This window comes from Aquarana catesbeiana, linkage group LG02 (genome assembly GCF_042186555.1).
Source record: "Aquarana catesbeiana isolate 2022-GZ linkage group LG02, ASM4218655v1, whole genome shotgun sequence".
Taxonomy (NCBI): domain Eukaryota; kingdom Metazoa; phylum Chordata; class Amphibia; order Anura; family Ranidae; genus Aquarana; species Aquarana catesbeiana.
The window spans coordinates 60,797,164-60,817,717 of NC_133325.1; the positions used below are offsets into that span (position 1 = coordinate 60,797,164).

Genomic DNA, 20,554 nt, shown 5'->3' on the forward strand with positions numbered 1-20,554 from the left:
AACTCTCATCAGAGTGAGAGAAAGAGCTGTGTATGATGTCATAGCCTAGGCTTTTTACCAGACAAGAAACAGGAAGTGGGCTGTATAAGGTATTTACTGACAGGAAAAAAAAAAGTTTTACTATCCAAAGTTAAAACAGCAAAGGCAGAAGTTTTAATAGATGAAAGATGAAAAAATTACTGAAGGTCCATTTTAACTACTTGCCGACCGCTAACGCCGATATACATTGGCACAATACCTGTACTTCCCCTTTAAGAGCTGGGGATAGCAGGCGCACGCGTGCCGCGTGACTGTGCCCGCGGGATTGGCGAACTCGATGTCCGCCAGTCTTCCGGCGGTCGTGTCACGGAGCCTCAGAATGGGGACGTGCCTATGTAAACAAGGCATTTCCCCGTTCTGGCTTGTGTCATGACAGAGATCACTGCTTCCTGTCATTGGGAGCGGTGATCGCTGTCATGTGACTTGAAGCCCACTCCCCCCCACAGTTAGAATCACTCCCTAGGACACACTTAACCCCTTCATCGCCCCCTAGTGGTTAACCCCTTCACTGCCAGTGTTATTTACACAGTAATCAGTGCATTTTTATAGCTCTGATTGCTGTATAAATGCCAGTGGTCCCAAAATAGTGTCAAGTGTCCAATGTGTCCACCATAATGTCGCAGTCCCGATAAAAATCGCTGCCATTACTAATGAAAACAATTAAAAATAAAAATACCATAAAACTATCCCCTATTTTGTAGACGCTATAACTTTTGCGCAAACCAATCAATATACGCTTATTGCGGTTTTTTTTTTACCAAAAATATGTAGAAAAATACAAAAAATTATAATAGTAAAAAGTAAATAATTGTTTTTTTTTTTTTTTGCAAAATTGACGCTATTTTTTTGTTTATAGCGCAAAAAATAAAAACCGCAGAGGTGATCAAATACCACCAAAGGAAAGCTCTATTTGTGGGGAAAAAAGGACGTCAATTTTGTTTGGGTGCAATGTCGTACAACCGTGCAATTGTCAGTTAAAGCGACACAGTGTCGAATCGCAAAAAGTGCTCTGGTCTGGAAGGGGGGGAAATCCTTTCCGGGGGTGAAGTGGTTAAAAACTGTGAGCAGAGAGGCTCTTTAAGGCAGAAGAGACCTGCAATGTGAGATTGCTAAAAATGCACTTGAATGGCATACGGAGCCACACACTAAAATGCAGGGATTGTGGCGTATAGGATCCCTTGGAGCAGTGGTCATCAACCCTGTCCTCAGGGCCCACTAAGGCTTGATTCACATCTATGCATGTTGCTTTTGAGCGTTTCTGTAGTGCTTTTTGCGGTGCTTGCTGCGTTTTAGAACATGCGTTTTTGCTGCGTTTTGCGTTTTTTTTTTTAGTGTTTTTTTATACTGTATACAGTGTAAAAAAAAAAGAAAAAAACGCAAAACACGGCAAAAATGCGGTAAAAACGCGGTACTTGCGTTTTGGATGCGGGTCCGTTGAATTCTGTTACATGCAAAACGTGGCATTTTGCATGAAAAAAAGTCCCCGACCCTTTCCAAAAACGCAGAGGCACAAAAATGCATTGATGTGAACATGTTAAAAAAATCCCCATGCATTTCTGCAAAATGCAAAATGCATCAAAACAACGCATTAGTGTGAATCGAGCCTAAGGCTCGATTCACACCTATGCATGTTGCTTTTGAGCGTTTTTGGAGGCTTTTTTTTCATGCTTGCCACGTTTTTGAGCAGCGTTTTTGTAGCGTTTTTGCAGCGTTTTTGCCGCGATTTGCGTTTTGCGTTTTTTTTTTTTCATTTTTTTTTACAGTCTTAAAAAAAAATTACAAAAAAAAAAAAAAAAAAAAAACGGCAAAAACGCACCAAAAACGCTGCAAAAACGGTGCACTTGCGTTTTTGATGCTTGTCCATTGAAATCCATTACATGCAAAACGCTGCTTTTTGCATGAAAAAAGGTCCCTGACCCTTTCCAAAAACGCAGAGGTACAAAAAGGCATTGATGTGAACATGTTCCATAGGATCCCATGTTAAAAAATTCCCATGCATTTCTGCAAAATGCAAAATGCATCAAAAAACGCGCTAGTGTGAATGGAGCCTAACAGGCCAGGTTTGCAAGATAACTGAAATCCATCACAGGTGATATCATTTGCTGCTCAGTGATTGCAGTATTCTAGTCTGCATCTCCCCAAGGTAATACATAAAACCTGGCCTGTTAGTGAGTCCTGAGGACAGGGTTGATGACCACTGCCTTAGTGAATAGGCCCTGCAATCATACAGAACATGCTGCAGCGCCAGTTTCTCACACTAGGTGTCATGAGAGTAGACCTGTAGAAGGGAAGGAAAGTTTTTAGTAAAGTTTTGTGTGCTGACATTGTGTCTCCTGGTGTTTGTTGCAGAGATCACAGAGGAGACGAGACCAGTAAGACCAGTGTCACCATGGTCAGGAAGAAGGGGCTGAAGCGCAACTGTGTGGTGGTCATATTGGGGCTGGCCGTCCTCTTCCTCCTGGGGGTCCTTGTAGGTGAGTTCATGTAACTTTTCATGGGATACAAAGTATCAGAGGACACATTATGGAAGACCCAGCTGGGACTGAGCCAGGGACATCAGGGACTGTACATGGGCAGCATTGCTAATGAGCAGATCTTCAGTCCTGAGCTCCCTCCAGGCTCTGGGATCACATTGGATCATGTATGTAATTCCTCTGTAAATATTATTCCAAATTGTGTCTTGTTTTGTGTCAACAATATTTACTGCAAATACTGACACGTCACGGTGCAACATTTGTGCTACTTATGTGCAAAAAATAAATTTGTGCTCCCTGCTAATTGGAGGGTTCTGAGACCCTAGAGAATAAAATGGTGATATGTACATATACTGTGGCTGGTAGGGAAGTGGTTAACCTCCACCCTAAAGCCTGGTTCACACCTATGCATTTTTTTTTTTTTTTTGTGCGTTTTTCAAGTTTTGCAGAAACGCACCACAGTCCATTTAACGTGGTTTCCTATGGATGTAGTTCACATCTGTGAATTTTATAGAAAGGGCCATGGACTATTTTCTGGTTTTTGGTTCCATAGACTTCAATGGTTTAAAGATGTGTGTTGAAAAAAAAAATGCAAAATTCACCTGCAATATACAAACTGCAACCTGTACAAGTGTGAATCAGGCCTAAATGCACGCTATAGTGTCTATGTAAAAATGTTTTGTGCCGATGTGGGAAACGTTAGGGTGAAAATTGCTGTGCTTTTATGTGTGATTCCCATATCGTCAGCGCCACCTGGTGGCAAGAATATTCTTTTCTGCTTTTGAAGTATTTCTGGAAAAAAAATGCATTATGGCCACTTGGTGGCGCTGATATAGGAAACACACATAATAGAGCAGGGGTAGGCAACCTTTTGAGCACAGTGTGCCAAAAAAATGTTTTCAAAGAAATTGAGCGTGCCGATTTTATAACAAAAAAATGTTAACTTCACACTCTCAATCACAAAAAGGTTTTTTTATAAAGAAAATTCTGTAAACTACTTTAGTAGTGAGAAATTAACATCCTGCACTCACGCGTCAGATCAGCCCCAATTCCTGCACCTTCATACCTCAGATCACTGTACCCCCCCTGCTCATCTGCCCCACCACTGTACCCCCTCTGGTCATCTGCCCCGCCACTGTAATCCACTGTACATCTGCCCCACCACTGTACCCCCCTGCTCATCTGCCCCACCACTGTACCCCCCTGCTCATCTGCCCCACCACTGTAATCCACTGTACATCTGCCCCACCATTGTACCCCCCCTCCCTGCTCATCTGCCCCACCACTGTAATCCACTGTACCCCCTCTACTCATCTGCCCCACCACTGTACATCTGCCCCACCAATGTACCCCCCCCTGCTCATCTGCCCCACCACTGTAATCCACTGTACATCTGCCCCACCATTGTACCCCCCCTGCTCATCTGCCCCACCACTGTAACCCCTCCTGATCCTCTGCTCCACCACTGTAATCCACTGTACATCTTCCGCACCATTGTACCCCCCCTGCTCCTCTGCCCCACCACTGTAATTCACTGTACATCTGCCCCACCATTGTACCCCCCTGCTCATCTGCCCCACCACTGTAATCCACTGTACATCTTCCCCACCACTGTACCCGCCCTGCTCATCTGCCCCACCACTGTACCCCCCCTGTTCTGCTGCCTCACCACTGTAATCCACTGTACATCTGCCCCACCATTGAACCCCCCCTGCTCATCTGCCCCACCACTGTACCCCCCTGTTCATCTGCCCCACCACTGTACCCCCTCTGCTCATCTGCCCCACCACTGTACCCCCCCATGCTCATCTGCCCCACCACTGTACCTCCCCATGCTCATTTGCCCCACCACTGTACCCCCCCATGCTCATTTGCCCCACCACTGTACCCCCCCATGCTCATTTGCCCCACCACTGTACCCCCCTGCTCATTTGCCCCACCACTGTACCCCCCTGCTCATTTGCCCCACCACTGTACCCCCCCCTGCTCATTTGCCCCACCACTGTACCCCCCCTGCTCATTTGCCCCACCACTGTACCCCCCCTGCTCATTTGCCCCACCACTGTACCCCCCATGCTCATCTGCCCCACCACTGTACCCCCCTGCTCATCTGTAGGGATGAGCCGAACACCCCCCTGTTCGGTTCGCACCAGAACTTGCGAACAGGCAAAAAATTTGCTCGAACACGCGAACACCATTAAAGTCTATGGGACATGAACATGAATAATCAAAAGTGCTAATTTTAAAGGCTTATATGCAGGTTATTGTCATAAAAAGTGTTTGGGGATCTGGGTCCTGCCCCAGGGGACATGGATCAATGCAAAAAAAGTTTTAAAAACGGCTGTTTTTTCGGGAGCAATGATTTTAATGATGCTTAAAGTGAAACAATACAAGTGTAATATCCCTTTAAATTTCGTACCTGGGGGGTGTCTATAGTATGCCTGTAAAGGGGCGCATGTTTCCCGTGTTTAGAACAGTCTGACAGCAAAATGACATTTCAAAGGAAAAAACGTCATTTAAAACTACTCTCGGCTATTGCATTGCCAGTCCGACAATACACATAGAAGTTCATTGATAAAAACGTCATGGGAATTCCCCACAGGGGAACCCCGAAACAAAATTTAAAAAAAAATGACGTGGGGGGTACCCCTAAATTCCATACCAGGCCCATCAGGTCTGATATGGATATTAAGGGAAACCCCGGCCAAAATTTTTTTTAAAAATGGCGTGGGGTCCCCCTCAAAATCTATACCAGACCCTTCGGGCCTGGTATGGAATTTAGGGGGACCCCCCACGTAATTTTTTTTTTTTTTTTAATTTTGGTTCGGAGTTCCCCTGTGGGGAATTTCCATGCCGTTTTTATCAATGAACTTTTATGTGTATTGTCGGGCCGGCAATTCATTAATAGCCGCGAGTAGTTTTAAATGACTTTTTTTCCTTTAAAATTTAATTTTGCTGTCAGACTGTTCTAAACACGGGAAACATGCACCCCTTTACAGGCATACTATAGACACCCCCCAGGTACGAAATTTAAAGGGATATTACACTTTTATTGTTTCACTTTAAGCATTATTAAAATCACTGCTCCCGAAAAAAGCGGCCATTTTTAAAACTTTTTTTGCATTGATCCTTGTCCCCTGGGGCAGGACCCAGGTCCCCAAACACTTTTTATGATAATACCATGCATATAAGCCTTTAAAATTAGCATTTTTGATTTCTCCCATAGACTTTTAAAGGGTGTTCCGTGGCTTTCGAATTTGCCGCGAACACCCCAAATTGTTTGCTGTTCGGCGAACTGGCGAACAGCCGATGTTTGAGTTGAACATGAGTTCGACTCGAACTCGAAGCTCATCCCTACTCATCTGCCCCACCACTGTAACCCACTGTACATCTACCCCACCACTGCACTACCCTGCACATCTGCCCCACCACTGTACCTCCCCCCAGCTTTTCTGTCCAACCGCTGAACCCCCTTCTCACCCCTCCCACCACTGTACCTCCTATACATCTGCCCCACCACTATACCTCCCTGCACATCTTCTCTCTTCTCTCTTTGTCTCACTACTGAATCACCTTCTCATCTGTCCTAACACTGAATCCATCTGCTCTCCTGCCCCACCACTGTAACCCCCTGCTCATCTGCCCCACCAATACACCTCCTTTTACATCTACCCCCTGCTTTTCTGCCCCACCGCTGTACCCTCCTGCCCTTCTGTCCCATCTCTGAACCCCTCCTGCTAATTTTCTTTCTGCTCCACCGCTGTACCCTCTTCTCATCATGATATGTGTGATATGCAGAGTGGTGAAAGGAAGCAGAGATGAGACACATCTACCTGTCCTGGCACACTCATCCTGCTGATCCACCTCTCGCATCCAGCCCACATGCTTGTATGGGATGTAAGTGATGCATGGGATGTATGTGATGTATGGGATGTATGCACTGGCGTCCCTAGTGGGGGCCATAGGGGGCCCTGGCCCCCCCCAACATTATGCTGTACCCCCCCCATGTCCCCCCCTCCCAATTCAATTTTTTTTTTTTTTTTTTACAAAAAGGCAATGTCTAAGAGGGAAAGCGTCCCCAGTCAGCTCCTGCGGGTGATTCCTCCCCCCTCCCTCTGCTTGCTGACACCGCATAATGCGAGCGCTCACACAACCACATAAACAAGGAAAAGGGGCGCCTCTGAGTATATATCAGCAATCATTTATTCAGCAAACAATATCCACTCACATGGAAGACTGTAATGTTGCCAGTACGTCTCTGGGTAGAGGAGAAGATGGAGGACTACAAGTCACAGCAAGTCCATACAGTGCTGACCCCACATCGGATCCTGGCGAGGATGGGGTGGGATAACTGGGCACAGCAGGGTTTCCCTCAGATGTCCAGATAGCGCATCAGGATTAAGATGAGTTCGGGATGACACAGTCCATCTGTCTGCGGGTTCCAGGGATAAGGCTGTAAGGACGCCAAAGCCGATCACCGGGCGTGCTGCGGTGTGTAGTAAGGCTCATACGGCTCCGTGAGATGGAATAGCTACGGCCGTGCAGGGAGCCAAAACGAGGCCTGGAGGGCAAGCACAGCGCAGCGCTGGGCTGTGACGTCACAGCTGTGCGACACGTTTCCGAGTTCGCTCGTTATTGGTGGTAAGAATAGCGGCACTCCTTTCTCAAGCATGAGACCACAGTGGCAGAACACCAGGGCCCGGTGGCAAGACAACCTTTGCAACCCTGATAGTTCTCCCACTGCGTTGGACCCTTATATTTTCTTGGTATGCTGGTGACATATAACTCTTGTTTTCTGCCACCCTGGGGGGGGACCCCAATACAGTAGGAAGAGAGCTCACTGCAGAACATGTGAAAGGGCCATTGTGGGATCATAGTAAAGGACCCCAGGATGGATGTGTGTATATATATATATATATATATATATATATATATATATATATATATATATATATAATTGCATTTTTATAGTTGCCCCCCTACTTTTGTCCCTGTCCCCCCTTGTACCCCCCCTAAATATGAAAGCTGGAGACGCCACTGGATGTATGTGATGTCACATACAAGCATCTGGAATGGATGCGCATTGATGAGCTCAGGTCAGGGGCATTTTCTGAAAGCAGTGGGCCTGTGTGCAGGATCATAAGTTGGGGCCCCCGCAGCTGAGAAAAAGTGGTTGGGTGTGATTTTTTCATTGTGCTGAATACTGGTTCTGGCCTAAAGGGACACAGAGTACCGGGGTTCAGTAGTAAGTGACGCAAAGGTTCAGGAATAATTTCAACAAAATTCCCAGAAGCTCAACAATAATTCCACAAACTGTCACCTGATTGGAGTTTTCTCAATCACAGTGAAACCCCTTCTTTCTGAGATTGGTAGTGGCAACAAAGCGAGTCATCTTCCTCCAGATGGTGGACGGGGTTAGCAGGACTGTGATTGGCTTAGAAGTGGCCATTGACAGTCCTCCTCCTCCTGGAAACAGGGACCACCCCCCCCCCCATAGCAGAACTGCACCCAATCTCTTCCCTATCACAAAAGCTGACGTTCGCAGCTACAGCAAAGTTAGAGAACCAAACAATATTTCCCATCTTTTACAATGTGCCCCCACTCGGTGCAGGTGTGGTGTGGGGAATTCTGAAATTGGAATGCATTAGTGTCTCACTGACAATTTCCTGCGCTGCTCTGCTGATGGGAGGGAGTCGAGTGCCGGCAAAATAGGCTTTGTGTGCTAGGGGGTTGCCTACCCTTGAAGTAGAGTGTGAAAGGCTTAGGCACTTTGGCTACTTCTTTGTAATATTTTATCCAGTACACTCTAATCTTTGTTCCAAGGAATCCAGTATTTATTTTTTTTATTACATCTAAAGTATTATTTATAACACTGTAATGCCGCGTACACACGGTCGGACTTTCCGGTGTAAAATGTGCGATCAGAGCTTGTTGTCGGAAATTCAGACCGTGTGTAGGCTCCATCGGACAGTTTCCATCGGAATTTCCGTTGCACAAAATTTGAGATCTGGTTCTGAAATTTTCCGACAACAAAATCCGTTCGCGTAAAATCTGATCATGTGTACACAATTACGACGCACAAGGTGCCACGCATGCTCGGAATCAAGCAGAAGAGCCGCACTGGCTTAATTTTTCTCACCGCGTTCTTGACGTTCGAAATTTCCGACAAGATTTGTGTGACCGTGTGTATGCAAGACAAGTTTCAGCCAACATCCGTCGGAAAAAATCCATGGCTTTTGTTGTCGAAATGTCCGATCAATGTCCGATCGTGTGTACAGGGCATTACTCTCTGATTCAAGTATGAATATCTGAGAGGACGGTGTGAAGGAACTTGCTATTGTGTATTCATAATGAAGGGTGGATATTGGCTGTACACTGATTTGGAATGGATGTATCAAAACAAGAGTTGAGCATCATGGGGAAATGTAGTTCCAAGACATCTGGGGTGCCAAGGTTCGTCATCACTTCTATAGGCCCATTCTAGTTTTCAGTTCTCTTATTGGTAAGCATGGGCGCTCTTGGCCAGATTTGCTTGCTCTGTAGTTTTATTGGAAAAAACACACACCCATTATGTAAGCGATGAGGATCTTGTTATCGTGAATGTAAATGATTCCTTTTGTTATGAGAAAAGCAAAACATCTTGCAGGGTACGAATGTAAGCTCATAATTATTATTTTAGCTAATGAGCTTCAAAGTGAACTTTACTTTGCACATAACCCGCAGCCGCACCAAAGCTACAGTACACAGAGTTGAGAAAAACATTGACATGGGAATATTTTGGACACTGTTGTTTAGGTGACAAAGTAAACGGTTGTTTTAAAAGGTCAGTCCACCCACAAATTATATTTCGGTTAGACCTTAGAGGGCTTCAGAAGTGAGATCTTCCTTGTTCTTGGCTCAGTTCCCATCCACCTTGGTGTTTTTGTATGTTTTGCCAACCTTGTAATGTTTCAGTTATTTTTACAATCTTCATAATATAAATTTTGAAATCTAAAGCCGAAACGTTTTAGCTTTGCGCTCTGAGGTGTGGGCAGGCACAATCCGGTTGATTTACAAAGAGCACTAAGAATCTTTATACTCAAAATGTAGCTTTGTTCACTTTGAATACACAATTCTGTGCAGGTGAAAGAAATAAACTGGAATTTTGCTTTTCACATGACTGGATAAGTATATCCTAGTATTTGGTCACATTTAACTGGGTTTGCAGTAAAACAAAATCCAAACACAATTTATTTATTTATTTTTTTCCATTTTGGATAGAGTAAGGGAGTGTTTTAATCACTGTCCGTTTAATTTTTGTGCCCATTGGGGAGGTTTCTGTCACGGAACGTCCCACACTCCGCTTGAGTGCTTCTGTCATATACCACTTCCTCCCAGTCTGTATACAGATATCCCAACCTCTCTGAGCACAAACAAGGCGACACTTGCTTGTTGCTACCAAGAACTGACTTTATTCAGAACCAGAATACAGTCTTATATACACAGGAGAAGATTACTCTAACAATACAAACGTAACCTAATTAACATGAGCTAATTATCTAATCCTTTATACAGCCTAGGTGACTGAGACATGACCTTTCACCCAGACTTGTGGTCACCGAGCTTCACACTGTTATAGCAGTCGTCCCGTCTCCTACATTGTATAGAGGACAATGTCATTAGCTCATTCAATTAACATAAACACAGGTTGATAACACCAGCATCTCCTCACAGGATGTGTCCCAACAGAATGAATCCATTGAAAATCCATGGATTCCAGTTCTCTACTGCCTGTACCCACACAGTACCCCAAACAAATTGTTCCAAACAGAGTATTACTCACCCAGCCAACCTCTGCCTCTCTCTGAGAACATATCTGCCGCTGGGGAGAGGCCTGGACTGGCTCTTCTCCCTGGAATCCTTTCTGCCGCTGGAGAGAAGACAGGGTGTCTGGGCTCACTCTGTCATGCTGTTGGGGATCTGGGCCCACTGCCCAGCATCCCTGGGGTATACAGGTGGAGACTGAAGTCCCATCCACCTTCACAGGAAATCCATCCTCTGTTAGTTGAGGGCAGAGTCCAGCAGTCCTCGGCCCTGTTGCCAGCCCTTCTGCTGGAAACCCCACACCATCTGCTCTGGCTACCTGTTGGGGAGGGAGGCCGACTGCCCCACCTCCCTGGAACTCTGTAGTTGTTGCAGGTGATGGCCAGAGGTTGGTAGCACTCTGCCCGGTTGCCGGTGCTTCAACTGGGGAAGTTCCCTGTAACTCTACAGATACTGCTGTTGGTGCGGGGCAGAGCACAGTGAAGTTTGGCCCCAATAGCAGCTCTTCTGCTGGAGGCTCATCAGGTTGTTCTTCCTCAGCAGAAAAGTCTATTAAATCCCCTACCTCTATAACTGGTGTCTGTGGATAGAGGTTCACCATCTCCTGTCCGTGGAACTCAGAAGATGCCATCAGTGCTGAGCAGAGCGCAATGAAGTTTGGCCCTAATCCCAACTCTTCTGCTGGGGGCTCACCCGATGGTTCTTCCTCAGCAGAAAAGTCTATCAAATCCCCTGTCTCTGCAACTGGTGTCTGGGGATGGAGGTTCACCATCTCCTGTCCATGGAACCCAGAAGATGTTATCAGTGCTGGGCAGAGATTAGCAGAGCTCTGCCCTGTTGTCAGCACTTCAGCTTTGGGGATGGCAATCTCCAGATTTTCCACTGCAGATTCTCTGGCATGCTGCTGGACAGGCACATTCCTCCATCCAAGATCATCCCATGCAGAAACAGGATCATCAAGGTCAGTCAGCACTTGCTGCATCCGCCATAAGACCTCCGCCTCCATAGCTGTGGGGGTAGGTTGGCAAAGCACACTATTGCTCTGCCACATTGCCGACTCTTCAGCCAGGATTTCAGGGTTGTCAGCTGGTATTTCCTGATAGTCCCAGGCAAAGGGAGCCCAGCCCTGGCACTGAGCAATGTCTAGCAGCCGTCTGTAGGCGATCTCTAGCTCCCATTCCTGAACGGCCAGAAACTCCAAATCTTCCTGTGCCCAGTGCACTTCCGAAATGTTCAGTAGCCCTTCTCTGAAATCCATGATTTCGTCCACCCGCCGCTCCAAATCACTCCCAAAGTTAGGGTCCCCTGTCAGCTTCACAAACAACAGTCCCAAGCCGCCGTAGCTTAAGCCTTCCGTTGGGCTGTCATCCGCTATCCAGGGACATGCTTGGGATACATGCCACCGGAGAGCTCTGTAGCTCTCATCCAGCTTTATCTCTGCCCAGACTAGCCTGCTTAATTCAGCTGTCTGCTTCTTGTGTGGTTTTTCTCCCAAAAACCACACCCGCAGTCCGTACTGCGACCAGTACCTTTCCTCGATGGAGGGGAGAACTTTTCCCTGGTGTCGCTGCTCACGGGCTAGCGCTTCCTTCCAGAGTTTGCAGCGAATAGAATCACACCATCCCAGCAGGACCTGCTCCGATACTGGTCCTCTGTGCTGTATCTGCATCTCTCGCAACCTCCTTCTGAATTCCTCATCCATGGCGGCTGGTATCTGTACCTCTCCTCTCCTGCTATCTGGACCTTGGATCCAGATGGAAGTTTGGATGTCCCAGACTGCAGGAAGCTTTCCCGCTGCTTGCCACCAATGTCACGGAACGTCCCACACTCTGCTTGAGTGCTTCCGTCATATACCACTTCCTCCCAGTCTGTATACAGATATCCCAACCTCTCTGAGCACAAACAAGGCGACACTTGCTTTTGCTACCAAGAACTGACTTTATTCAGAACCAGAATACAGTCTTATATACACAGGAGAAGATTACTCTAACAATACAAACGTAACCTAATTAACATGAGCTAATTATCTAATCCTTTATACAGCCTAGGTGACTGAGACATGACCTTTCGCCCAGACTTGTGGTCACCGAGCTTCACACAGTTATAGCAGTCGTCCCGTCTCCTACATTGTATAGAGGACAATGTCATTAGCTCATTCAATTAACATAAACACAGGTTGATAACACCAGCATCTCCTCACAGGATGTGTCCCAACAGAATGAATCCATTGAAAATCCAGGGCCCATAATCAAATGGCAACAGGCTTGCATACAGTCCTCTCCAACAGCCTCTGTTCTGGCTAGGTCTGTGACAGTTTCTATTTACTTCTGCCCCATAGCTAATTCAGAAAGTGAGGGGGAATCCCTGGTTGTCACTAGGGCCATAAAAGCTAGTGTCCCCACTGGAATATTTTGCCTACATTACTGTTCTGGGACAACCCAGAATTTGGGTTTTTATTTCACTTGTTGCTATATTAGCAAACAGGACAAATACAGTGCATCCAGAAAGTATTGACAGAGCTTTACTTTTTACACATTTTGTTATGTTACAGCCTTATTCCAAAATATATTAAATTCATTATTTTCATTAAAATTCTACAAACAATACCCCATAATGACAACGTGAAAGAAGTTTGTTTGAAATCTTTGCAACACTTTGTACAGTGGGGACGGAAAGTATTCAGACCCCCTTAAATGTTTCACTCTTTGTTATATTGCAACCATTTGCTAAAATCATTTAAGTTCATTTTTTTCCTCATTAATGTACACACAGCACCCCATATTGACAGAAAAACACAGAATTGTTGACATTTTTGCAGATTTATTAAAAAAGAAAAGCTGAAATATCACATGGTCCTAAGTATTCAGACCCTTTGCTGTGACACTCATAAATGTAACTCAGGTGCTGTCCATTTCTTCTGATCATCCTTGAGATGGTTCTACACCTTCTTTTGAGTCCAGCTGTGTTTTGATTATACTGATTGGACTTGATTAGGAAAGCCACACACCTGTCTATATAAGACCTTACAGCTCACAGTGCATGTCAGAGCAAATGAGAATCATGAGGTCAAAGGAACTGCCTGAAGAGCTCAGAGACAGAATTGTGGCAAGGCACAGATCTGGCCAAGGTTACAAAAAAAAATTTCTGCTGCACTTAAGGTTCCTAAGAGCACAGTGGCCTCCAGAATCCTTAAATTGAAGACGTTTGGGACGACCAGAACCCTTCCTAGAGCTGACCGTCCGGCCAAACTGAGCTATCGGGGGAGAAGAGCCTTAGTGAGAGAGGTAAAGAAGAACCCAAATATCACTGTGGCTGAGCTCCAGAGATGCAGTCGGGAGATGGGAGAAAGTTGTAGAAAGTCAACCATCACTGCAGCCCTCCACCAGTTTGGGCTTTATGGCAGAGTGGGCTGACGGAAGCCTCTCCTCAGTGCAAGACACATGAAAGCCCGCATGGAGCTTGCTAAAAAACACCTGAAGGATTTCAAGATGGTGAGATATAAGATTCTGTGGTCTGATAACTTTTTGGCCTTAATTCTAAGCGGTATGTGTGGAGAAAACCAGGCACTGCTAATCACCTGTCCAATACAGTCCCAACAGTGAAGCATGGTGGTGCCAGCATCACACTGTGGGGGTGTTTTTCAGCTGCAGGGACAGGACGACTGGTTGCAATAGAGGGAAAGATGAATGCGGCCAAGTACAGGGATATCCTGGACGAAAACCTCCAGAGTGCTCAGGATCTCAGACTGGGCTGAAGGTTTACCTTCCAACAAGACAATGACCCTAAGCACACAGCTAAAATAATGGAGTGGCTTTACAACAACTCCGTGACTGTTCTTGAATGGCCCAGCCAGAGCCCTGACTTAAACCCAATTGAGCATCTCTGGAGAAACCTAAGAATGGCTGTCCACCAACGTTTACCATCCAACCTGACAGAACTGGAGAGGATCTGCGAGGAGGGATGGCAGAGGATCCCCAAATCCAGGTGTGAAAAACTTGTTGCATCTTTCCCAAAAAGACTCATGGCTGTATTAGATCAAAAGGGTGCTTCTACTAAATACCGAGCAAAGGGTCTGAATAGTTAGGACCATGTGATATTTCAGTTTTTCTTTTTTAATAAATCTAAGGGGGATCTGAATACTTTCCGTCCCCACTGTACATACGTATTTACAGACTTTGCTCAATACTTTTTGTTGAAGCACCTTTTGGCACCAGTTACAGCCTCAAGTCTTTGAGTATAGTGCTGCAAGCTTGGCACACCTATTTTAGGGCAGTTTCTCCCATTCTTCTTTACAGGACCTTTCAAGCTCCATCAGGTTGGCTGGGGAGAGTCGGTGCACAGCCATTTTAAGATCTCTCCAGAGATGTTCAATCGGGTTCAAGTGTTGGCTCTGGCTGGGCCACTCAAGGACATTCAGAGTTGTCCCGTAGCCACTCCTCTGTTACCTTAGCTGTATGCTTAGGGTCATTGTCCTGTTGAATGATGAACCTTCGCCCCAGTCTGAAGTCCAGATCACTCTGGAACAGGTTTTCATCAATGATGTCTCTGTACACTGCTGCATTCATCTTTCCCTCGATCTTGACCAGTCTCCCAGTTCCTGCCGCTGAAAATTTTCGCCACAGCATGATACTGCCACCACCATGCTTCACTGTAGGGATGATATTGGCCAGGTGATGAGCGGTGCCTGGTTTCCTCCAGACATGATGCTTGCCATTCATGCCAAAGAGTTCAATCCTTATTTCATCAGACCAGAGAATTTTTTGCTTCTCATGGTCTGAGAGTCTTTCAGGTGCCTTTTGGCAAACTGCAGGCGGGCTGTCATGTGCCTTTTTATTGAGGAGTGTCTTCTGTCTACCCACTCTACCATATAGTGATGCAGAGATGGTGGTTTTTCTGGAAGGTTCTCCTCTCTTCACAGAGAAACACTGGAGCTCTGTCAGAGTGACCATCGGGTTCTTGGTAACCTCCCTGACTAAGGCCCTTCTCCCCCAATCGCTCAGTTTGGCCGGGCAGCCCACTCTAGGAAGACTCCTGGTGGTTCCAAACTTCTTCCATTTATGGATGATAGAGCCACTGTGCTTATTGGGACCTTCATCACTGCAGAAATTTTTCTGTACCCTTCCCCAGATCTGTGCCCTAATACAATCTTGTCTCTGAGGTCTACAGATAATTCCTGGGACTTCATGACTTGGTTTGTACTCTGACATGCACTGTTAACTGTGGGACCTTATCCAGACAGGTGTGTGCCTTTCCAAACCATGTCTAATCTACTGAATTTACCACAGGTGGACTCCAAGTTGTAGAAACATCTCAAGGATGATCAGTGGAAACGGGATGCATCTGAGCTTAATTTTAAGCGTCATGGTAAAGGCTGTGAATACTTATGTACAGGTGATTTATTTTATGTATTTATTTTTAATACATTTGCAAAGATTTTAAACAAACTTCTTTCATGTTGCCATTATGGGGTATTGTTTGTAGAATTTTGATGAAAATAATGCATTTTATAAAATTGTGGAATAAGGCTGTAACATAACAAAATGTGGAATAAGTGAACCACTGTGAAAACATTCCGGATGCACTGTAGGGAGATTCACCCCCTCTACTCTCTAATGGGGACATAGATAGTGTGCTGTTACACTAGTTGTGTAAAATGTAATGATATGCATAGTTATGTTAATGTTTATATAATTGGTTATTATACTGCCATCTTGTGGTCACTTTGGTTGTAGCACTATCCGTTTCTGTTTATTATCTGTGTCCCCTCCCACATTGCGATGTACTTCCTTTTCCTGTTCCTTTGCTGTCTTGGGAGAACAGAGATGGTCACTTCTGTATAGGCTGCATGCAATCTGCTCGCATCCAGGAACACATTACCATGTTTTGACCTACAGATACCGTCTTTCAATCATCTGCCACATTTTGTTGCATGCTATACCTGCTTCTTGCAATAAAACCCACGCCTATGGAAGAAACTTATGTCTGGTGAGTTCAAGCTATCTGATCAAGACTGTCCGCTGTAATTATATCTGCTTATACAGGCCAGGCATAGAGGTCTCAGCCAGGGATAAGTCACTATTACAACAGTTGGAGTCAGAATAGTCAAAACATGTGGTAGAATTCCTACAGCCTGCTGTGTAGATGTGTGTGTTTAATCTTCAATCAAGTGCAGTGCCATCCGCCATCTTGTGAAAGCACATGGTCCAACAAGCTTACTGCAAGTCATCTGTGAATGTTGAAAACCTGTTTTCTGCATTGAACTGTGTATCCCCCCCGTCTAAGCTGCTGTTCACCTTCTTAAAGACAGTAACCATTTTTTCCAAAACTTGAAAAAAAAATGTCTAGACAAGCCTCTGAGCACTCTTTTATAGCTGAATCAACACAGATACATCATGCCTCTGACCACACAGATGTACAGGGATTCTGCAGATATTGCAGAGCAAAGTGTAAGACCCAAACGTACAATAATACAAACACAGAAACTTGGAGAAAACTACGAAACCGCTAGAGATGAGTTTTCCAGCAATCTGTCAGAACTGTGGGACAAACCTACATACTGCATGTCAGTCTTGCCACGCTTCAATCAACAATCTGAATTTGGAAACTCTACAGATCGCCTATCTGCAGCGTAGGAACGCTACCAGTGGTTGTCTGCAAAATACACAGCTTTCTTAAAGGACTCTAATATAGAGGGCTCTTTAGCAGAATTGACCAAGACTGATGAACTAAACCAACAAAGAGATCTCTTGGTGCAAGATGACAAGGATAAGGCGGAACTCCGCATTGCTCAACTTCAGGAGACCATATCTCATAAATGCACATCTACTAAGCTCACAGCACGTTCTTCCAGAAGCTCAACATTAGGTGACAAGCTAATAGAGGCCCGTGCAAGTCTGGAAGCAAATAAATGCAAAGCTCATTTGCCAGAAAGGAAGCTGAGATAGCAGCTCGCCAAGCAGAGATGACAGCTCGCCAAGCAGAGGCGGAATCCCAAATAAAGATTCTGCAAATCAAAAGGGAGGAAGCAGCTGCCCTAACAAGGCTTAAGGTCCTTGAACAAGCAATGGGAGAAAGTACTAACTCGGACTGTTCTATTCCAGTAGAAATGGAAGATCCAATTGAACGCACCAGTGAATATGTGCTAAGGCATAGTGTTTGCAATGATACAGAATCGTCTCCTGTACAGCCTACTGACATTAATGTTCGGACTCTCAACACAGAAACCTCCAATCTGCACAAGCCTGAGCCTCTTCAAGTCCACAAAGCAAATGCATTTATACAGCAAACCACATCACCTCCTGCAAGTGACAAGGTGGCTCCCAGCAACAAGCCACAGTTCAAGCAGCAGCCAGCAGAAGCCTTAGAGCGCGGTGCCCGCCATGTCTTGCTCTAAGATGGCGGGTCGGCAAGCCCAGATCGCAGGTTCCCGACCCGCCATCTCCGAGCATTAGTGTGAAGAATGGAGCCGCCGCTAGAGGAAGCAGAGCTGATGCTTCCTGTATAGCGCCGGCTCCTTCACAAGCGGAGTGATGCCAAATGTACTCCATCTGTGACAGGAAGCATCGGCTCTGCTCTCTACTGCAGTTGCTTGCTTCTGTCACAATTATGCTCAGGGATGGCGGGTCGGGACAGGAACCCGCGATCTGGGACAGCAGCCACTAGTATCAGTACCAGCAGTACCTACCAGCAGTACCAACGAGCAATACCAAAAGTACCAACCAGCAGTGCCAGCTAGTAGTACCAGCCACCAGTATCAGTACCAGCCACCAGTATCAGTACCAGCCACCAGTATCAGTACCAGCCACCAGTATCAGTACCAGCCACCAGTATCAGTACCTGCCAGCAGTACCAGTACCCGCCAGCAGTACCAGTCATCAGTACCAGCCAGCAGTATAAACCAGCAGTACCAGTCATCAGTACCAGTACCCACCAGCAGTACCAGTCAACAGTACCCGCCAGCAGTACCAGCCAGCAGTATCAGCACCTGTCAGCAGTACCCACCGGCAGTATCAACACCTGTCAGCAGTACCCACCGGCAGTACCAGTACCTGTCAGCAGTACCCAAAGGGAAGAACCAGCCAACAGTACCAGCCAGCTGCAGGAATCCTGAGGAAGAAGTGAAGATTGAGGTCAGTTGAGGAGCAGGTAAACCGCTGTGCATCAGTGTGAAAGCAGCCTTAGGCCCCTTTCACATGATCGGTCCGATTGGGTCCGCCTGTCTGTTTTTCAGGTGGACTCATACAGACTCTCCATTCACCTCTATAGAGCGGCAGATGTAAACGGACTCGTGTCCATTTACACCCGCCTATCTGCAATCCGATCTCCTTAAAAAAAGAAACAAAAGGGGATCTGTCCCCTTTTGTCTGGGCAGATCGGAGGGCCCTTAGGGTAGAGCGGGTTGCATCCATGTCTGCTCTACATATGCAGAGTGGACACAGACCTGCCATCCCCCCTTTATGCTCATTGTGGCCCGCGACCAGTTACCAAGTCAATAAAGTGGTCCTCGCTCCTCAAAAGTTTGGGCACCCCTGCCTTAGAGACTAAGCTAAATGCTCTTGTAACATTTTAACCTGGTAAACCTCACCCTTATTCACCAGAGAACTTTAACACCCAAGCGGTCCCACAAGTTACTTTGGCACCAAAGAGTGAGAGATCAGACCTGTCTGACTTCACCAGCGATATGATCTGCCGCAAGCTCATTAACATTAGCCTCTCAAGGTTTGATGACTGTCCAGAAAACTATAAAGCTTGGAGATCAACCTTCAAAGCTTCTATTGCTGATCGCAACCTTGCTGCCAAGGAGGAACTTGATTTGCTTATAAAGTGGCTAGGGTCAGAATCTGCAGATCGAGTTAAGACTGAGAGCAGTACATGTTGACCACCCAGATGCAGGTCTTGCTGCTGCTTGGGCAAGACTTGAGCAAACCTATGGTAGTTCTGAAGCCATAGAAAGTGCTCTATTCAAGAGACTGCAAAACTTTCCAAAAATAGGTAGCAAGGATCATCGCAAGCTTCAAGAACTAAGCAACCTCCTCAGCTAGAGTTGACAAAGGCAGACCTGGGCTGAGCTACCTGGACACACCACCCATGGTGTGAATCCAGTGGTGTCTAAACTGCCATACCACCTACAAGAGAAATGGGCACAACAGGGCTCAATATATAAAAGGGACTATAATGTATCTTTCCCTCCATTCTCATATTTTTGCAGGTTCATTAGTGAACAAGCCTGGACGAGAAATTATTTCGGCTTCAGTGAGTCTAGCTTGCCTGCCTCATCATCATCAAGGTATAACAAAGCAGCTAAATGTGGAGACTTAAATAGAACTGTATCTGTGAAAAGACAGACATCTCACCTTCTGTATCCTCTCCCGCTCACCAGAGTGATTCGGTGATAGAGATAAAGATCCAAATTGTCCGTGCCCTATTCGCAAAAAAAACTCACCCTCTAAAGAAAACGTCATGGACTTAGGGCAAAGATTGTCCAAGAATGCAGGGAGATTCTCCAGAAACTTGGAATATGCTGTAGGTGCTGTGCTTCCTATGGCCATTTTGCTAAAAACTGTGTAAGGTTGCCATCAAGTGCACAGAATGCATTAGTGACAAACCCATTACAGCTATGCATGCTGCTCCACTTCCAGACAGTTCACAGCAGCCATCTACATTGAATGCTGCATCAACTCATGGTGGGGAGAAACAAAGCCATGCTTCAGCCAATACAATTGTTTGTTCTGTGGAGAAGGATTAAGCCCCAAATGCTTTGCCAAGGTATGTCTAGTCAAAATATATCCAAGATATTAACCAGAGAAAGCTACCAGGATGTATGCCATAATAGATGAGCAGAGCAACAGATCCCTGGTTAAGCCTGAATTCTTACATATACTCTCACAACCTGTTCTGGTCGTGTAGAAACCTCTGGCAGAAGGGCCAATGGGTTCATGGTCTCCCAAATCAAGGCAAAGAAGGGCATGCCCTTGCCAACATTAGTTGAGTGTGACCCAAATACCAGACAACAGGGAAGAAATTCCTACTCCAGAAGCTGCATATCACCATCCCCACTTAAGGCACCTGGTTTCCCAGATTCCTCTAATGGGCATGGATGCTGAAATCTTAGTCTTGCTGGGAAGAGACATTCTCAGAGTACATAAAGTACACCAGCAGTGCAATGGATCTGACAATGCCCCATATGCACAAAGACTTGATCTAGGCTGGGTAATAGCGGGCGATGTATGCTTGAATAG

General features: G+C 45.9%; 1 protein-coding gene across 4 annotated transcripts in view; it reads left to right on the forward strand.

The window, feature by feature from the left end:
• Positions 1-20,554, forward strand: part of LOC141126913 (N-acetylated-alpha-linked acidic dipeptidase 2-like) — a 160,632-nt gene that overhangs the window by 30,822 nt on the left and 109,256 nt on the right. For all 4 annotated transcript variants that reach the window (XM_073612969.1, XM_073612970.1, XM_073612973.1 and 1 more), the window contains one exon: positions 2,389-2,513. In XM_073612969.1, the coding sequence (XP_073469070.1) occupies positions 2,389-2,513 (125 nt within the window). The remainder of the gene's footprint in view (positions 1-2,388; positions 2,514-20,554) is intronic.